At 42.0% G+C, this 6082-nt stretch overlaps 1 protein-coding gene and 1 pseudogene across 6 annotated transcripts in view; both read right to left on the reverse strand.

Moving 5' to 3' along the window:
* The window catches only part of exoc3l1 (exocyst complex component 3-like 1), a 51519-nt gene extending 50486 nt beyond the window's left edge, over positions 1–1033 (reverse strand). For all 6 annotated transcript variants that reach the window (XR_015844010.1, XR_015844011.1, XM_088297692.1 and 3 more), the window contains exon 1: positions 817–1033. Coding sequence is in view for 4 of the 6 variants with exons in the window: in XM_088297692.1 (XP_088153818.1) it covers positions 817–859 (43 nt within the window). In the remaining 2 variants the exon portion in view is untranslated. The remainder of the gene's footprint in view (positions 1–816) is intronic.
* A 4430-nt stretch (positions 1034–5463) lies between these two features.
* On the reverse strand, positions 5464–5582 carry LOC148335945 (5S ribosomal RNA; annotated as a pseudogene).
* Between the last annotated feature and the right edge of the window lie 500 nt (positions 5583–6082).

The raw sequence follows: 6082 nt of genomic DNA on the forward strand, positions 1-6082 counted from the left end.
GCATAAAAATCTATCATCATCCTATTTGCCAGGGATGTGTGAGTTAAGGTGGAAGTTGAGTAACCTAACATGCATGGATGGGAAAGTGGGAAGAAAATATTCCAACTCAGTCTAAGTGTAAACCCAAGGAACTAAATCTATGTCATCCAAGAAAATACCAAAAAAGCTGCAGAATTCACTATCGAGAAAGTGTTATTGCACAACAACAGCATTTACTGACTGACTGACAATAGGATGCCAGACACGTGGTGAAGTATCTCAATGCATACATCGTGTGTTAGCTAATTCTTTCTTGAAGAAATCTGGACCTATCCCAACTATCTTAATAAGTGTTTAAGGGGTACATGGGGCTGGCACACAGACAATTCATATTCACACAGACAGGTTTTATAAAGTCCTGAAGGGCCAAATATATAACTGTAGTGAAGTACATGCTGCCAATTTTTGAGGAAGACTGGACAGAAGCAGCATAAGCACTGTGAGAAGATTTTAATTCTACACAGAAAAGGATGCAGTACTGTGTCAAGATCCAAATATAACTTTTTTGCATTGGCAGCAGGGATAACCTCTCTAAGGTAAGGGAGAAATGTCAATAAGGGAATTCTGTACGCCTAGCAATTCTTAATTCTTAACAGTGCAAGAAGCATACTTAAATCTCCAACCACTTTGTCTTTTCACCCCCCCTCCCTTTAAAGATAATTTCAACCACTGGTTCAAAAGCAAAATCCCCACAAATGGAGTTACAGTTTATTCTATGCTGATTCTTTAAATGAAAGGGTGTTATTTACGTAACAACATATATTTGGCGAGCATTACCTTCTGCTTTTCCACCAACATTCCAATGATCCTCTGATGACATTGTGATTCCTGTCGTCTGTCTGCCCACAAGTGTCCCGACTGATTGGAGTAAAATAAGAAAGGAGGGCGGAGAATTATCATTAATCCATTCTACTTTGTCTCTAAATTATAACAACTCCCCCAGAAATTTCCCTGCTGAGAGACCAGTAGGAAGGGAGGGAAGCATGAGAAGGAAAAAAATTATGGAGGCTTTGTGGTGAGTGGGAGGAAGGGGCGGAGCCGACTGGCAGCTTGTCTGCATTCAGGAGACTGGGAGCAAGCTGTTGGATAGCATTAACTGTTTTTTAATGTTTCTCTTTATTGAGAAGAGTTGCACTAAGAAATGCCACAATGTAGCTACGCAACCAATAAAAATGGTAAGACTATAGATTTTGGCGCGGGATTAAACTCCGGATCTGCTGTAATCAAGAGACGTTCCTTTCTGAGTTTAAACAATGGATGTCTTTCAATTTTTTGCTTCTTGACCCCGATAAAACAAAGATGTTCACAATCTGCACCGATTGAAAGACAGCGCTCTGAGTCTTGATAAGTGTACTATCAGTAATAGTAATAGTCTATTACCCAAAGTTACTCAGCAAAAAAAAAACTTGGTGCGTGAGACCAAAATAAAGTTTGACTTTCCACCTCCACCTTTCTCTTTATTTTTAAAGGAATGTTTCATTCTTAGGTTCTTTTGACTTCATTGTTCGACGAGATGTCCCTCATGTTGTTTTGACTGAAGTGCCAACATTTTGACGCAATTTGAAGGAATGCCTCAACACTTCATGCCCATCTCTACTGATAATTGTGTGGTCCCCAATCAAAAAATAAATTATCCTTTCATGATTGTGTCTAAATACTGGTTATTATTGCAACTACTCTTTATGATTCTTTTTTTTCTTTTATGCTTGGGATTCTTCTTGTTTTCTGGTGAATACCCGTGGCTGTCCTACAGTTACCACTTGATACTTGGCATTAGGGGTGGGGGAAAAATCGATATTGCAATAAATTGATGCTAACTCTGTCGCAATAAATAATCGATAGCCTGGCGGCAATATCGATATTTCAAAACAACACTGTAGAAAAGGCTGCTCAGAGACTGCGACACCGGTTCCTTTAAGAGGGCAGAGTTTAGCGCTCCAACTCACGTTGCGTGTGCGTGCGTGTATATAGGAAGGAGAAAGAAGGAGAGACGGTGGCGAGAATCGTGTCAGTCCTGTCTATCAAGCTAAGTTTATTTGAGTTGTAGTCCACATTTATCCTGCTTCGAGTTGTGCGTGAGACAAGTAAGTTACAGCATTAATAACACTGCTCGTTTGTCTGTACAAATATACGTTTCACTGATAATCGGTAACATGCAATGTTCACAAGCGCATTGAATGGAGAGCTATTGCCGCGACTACTTTTCGTGTCTGAGTCACGTATGTTTGTGTTGTGATTTTTGCATTAGTCAGATATTGATACTGTTGGAATTTAGTTTTAAATTTAATTTTAAATCAACGCAAACTCTAATTAGCAATCTGACTCCAATTTGTGACATTACCCAACTCTCACTCATCCAACAATATGCGCGCTCGTTCTGCAATAGAAAGGTATCAGGAAGCCGGAATTTTCACGCACCAGTGGATTTATTCCTAATACACAGACTACATGTGCACCTGGGTCTCGGGTCCCTCTCAATACAACTCTACACCTCTCTTGCCACCAGCAGACATTCTCTACATCCGAGTTGCCCAGTAACGATTCATACTATACAATATGCAAATGGCACAGCAACAAAGGCATCCTGGCATGGTTCTATTGGCTATGTGTATCCTGCAGTTAACTTTAGCTTGCTCTTATTGGTCTTTCTTCCCCTGAAGAATCACGTGGTGGCTCCTCCTGGTTGTGGCTTGAGTTATCTCGTCTCCGCCCCCTCCTTGCGGTTATCACCGTCTGTCCTAAAACATTACATTCTTGCACCACATACCCTGTTCCGCTCCACCAGTCAAACGCTCAGCACTTTACAGTCTCACACTTTCTTACACAGGATGCAGCAACATCTAATGAACTACGTTAAGCTCAAACTCTTATATTCCTTTAATACTTTATTATTTTCTTTTTAGAACGACACGAATATTTCGTTTGAAGCATCAAGAAATGTGTACTTTGACTTCAACTTTATTAAAGACCAGAAAACACAAGATCCTGTCCTTGTTATTGGAGTTCTAACCGGACTCACAACAGTGATTTGCATACTCCTCCCAGCACAAGTCATTTACATATTTTCCAAACACACATATTGGATTTACCTCGTCATCACCGTCCGTATTTAATCTCTCCTGTCCTGTCTGTGGGGGCGCTAATGCCACAAACGGTTCTAAAATTGCCGGGATCAGCGGCCGGTGAAGAGTGTGAAGAATTTACAATAGAAAAAGAACTAATGCAAGAATGGCGGAAAACCCAGAAAAACAAATCAAGTTTCAAGAGTTTGCACTCGAAAGTGTGGAGACACTTCGCTTTTTACGAGACTGAAGACAGGAGAACACTGGATAAAGAGTATGCAATCTGCAAGAACTGCTTTGCAAAGGTAAAATATAACATCAACACTACGAATCTGCAAAGCCACCTCGTTCGCTATCACGGTTACTACTCGCAGGTGATAAAAAAAGGCGAACCAAGACAGCCGACAATCACTACTGCTTTTAAAGCAAAGTTTCCCTTTGGCGTGCTCTTACGTCGGAGCATGTTGTACAGTTAGTGTTCCTCAAGAAGAATATGCCTTGATGTTTCCACTGGGCGGGTTAACGTAAAGCACTTTAATGACAGTTGATACTGACATTTCAGGTTCAGAAAGCAGTGCAGTGTCTTGGTTTACATAAAACATGTTATTTATGTTTGTGCACTTTAATTCGTCCAGCTGTAGCTACAGTGTTAAGACTCAGCGGCAGTGAGGTACTTTGCAAATAAAGATAAAGATAAAGATGTCCTTTAATAGTCCCACAATGGGGAAATTTGAGGTGTTACAGCAGCAAAGATATAGATCACACAGAGTCGGCGGCGTAATGTAGCCGTTAATGCATAACATTAGCAGCAGACATTCATAAAAAGCATGCAAATACAGTAATACCCCGGTTATCGCGGTTAATGGGGACCGAGACCACCCGCAAAAACTGAAAATCCGCGAAGTAGCGGCGCCCCTTCAAAAATGCTTAAAAAAACCTATACAGGTATACAGTATACCCCCCTGTATACAGTACACCTTATAGAATACGGGTAGAGCGAGAGAGAGAGTGAAATTCATGTTATAACAAAAGAAACCAAATTATTATTAAAACTTATTATTTTTTTTATTCCCCAGCCATTATTTTTGTATTTATTCAATTACTTCTTTTTGTATTTATTTAATTACTTCGACTTTTACCTGCTGGTACGCCGTCCGGTGTGCCCTGTGAAATGAAAGGTGGCATTCTTCATTTATTTATTCATTCATTCATAACTGACAGCCTCGCGCTCCGCTCGCGGAAGAGGTGCTCCTCTTCGGCTTAATTGTCACGCACGCCGGACCTGCTCACCCGAAGCGTGTCTCCGTTCGGTTGAACTCGGTTTCATTTCGCCCCGCTCGTGCCCCGGGCGGAAGGTGCTCCTCTTCGGCTTAACTGCCACGCACGCCGGCTGGAGCTCTGGTACGGTCCGAACCGCGCGAAACGTCGCCCCCGATCGTGCCCGGGCAAAAATGTTTTTAATTTTTGAATATTTTTTAGACCCGCGAAGCACTGAACCCGCGAAAGGTGAACCGCGAAGTAGCGAGGTATTACTTTATACACAGTACAAACATATCTAAGTGTAAGGAAACACTTCTAATGCCTGTCCATTATACAGAGGGGGAAACGCTGTAATGATAAAAACTACTGAATGATTGAAAATACTGCAATGATAAAAATATTGCAATGATAAAAGTACTGTAATGGTAAGAGTACTGAAATGATAGAAAAGTACTGCAATGATAGAAAATACTGCAATGATAAAAATACTGTAATGGTAAAAAGTACTGCAATGATAAAATATACTGCAATGATAAAAGTACTGTAATAGTAAAAGTACCGCAATGATGGGAAATACTGCAATGATAAAAGTACTGTAAGTACACCATTGGCTGAAAGTACAGTAGTAGTGTATATTGCATCCTAGGACTGCACAATTGCACTAATGCCCTCCCGTTTCTAGGCCTGATCCAATGTTCTTGTTAAAAAGTCTGACAGCAGTCGTCAGGAAGGAGCGGCGAAATCTCTCTTTGGTACAGCGAGGGTGTAACAGTCTATCACTGAAGGAGCTGTGGAGTGTTCTCAGAGTGTCATTGAGTGGGTGGGCTGGGTTGTCCAGCATTGATGACAGTTTTGCCGTTATCCTCCTGCCCCCCACAGAGTCCAGGGAGCAGCCCAGGACAGAGCTGGCCCTCCTCACGAGTTTGTCCAGTCTCTTTTTGTCCCGGCCCGAGATGCCTCCTGCCCAGGAGACCACTCCATAGAAGATGACTTATGAAACCACCGAGTCATAGAAGTTCCTGAGGAGTGTTCCCCGAACGCCAAAGGACCTCAGCCTCCTGAGTAGGAAGAGTCTGCTCTGACCCTTCCTATAGAGAGCATAAGCTTACAGCACCTGGTATTCCCAGGCGGCCTCCCATCCAAGTACAAACCAGTCCCGACCCTGCTTAGCTTCCGAGATCGGATGAGATCGGGCGTTCTCAGGGTAGTATGGCCATCAGCAAATGCACCTTTCTTTGTGCTTTGTACACGTATTGGCATTGAATTATTATTTTTGTTTTAATTTTTATGGCCATTTTTTTCTTTTTTAGTCACATATCTCGTAATATATTGTTGAAGAGATTTCTAATGATATATTGAATATCGTAGACATAGTGTATTGTGATATTATCGTTATCGTGGCCCACATATCATCACAGTATCGAATCGTGAGTTACCCGCCCTGAGTAGTGAGCCTCCAGCAGTCTGGATGGAGAGGTATCTGGAAGAACCCTCTGGCTGCATCCAAGGAAGAAAAGACTGTAGCTCCGCTTAGTTTTGCTATGATGTCATCAGCTGTGGGCAATATGTATCGTTCTCGTTTAACAGCCTCATTCAGCCTTTTGAGGTCGACACAGATGCGGGCTTTTCCTGTGCTTTTCTTCAGGACTGGCACCATGGGTGCACACCAGTCAGTGGGCTGTGTAACCCTCTCTATTATGAGATTTTGTTCCATCCTCTGT

The sequence above is a fragment of the Idiotropiscis lumnitzeri genome, chromosome 6 (assembly GCF_059441095.1).
Source record: "Idiotropiscis lumnitzeri isolate Australia: NSW breed Sydney's pygmy pipehorse chromosome 6, RoL_Ilum_1.0, whole genome shotgun sequence".
NCBI lineage: Eukaryota > Metazoa > Chordata > Actinopteri > Syngnathiformes > Syngnathidae > Idiotropiscis > Idiotropiscis lumnitzeri.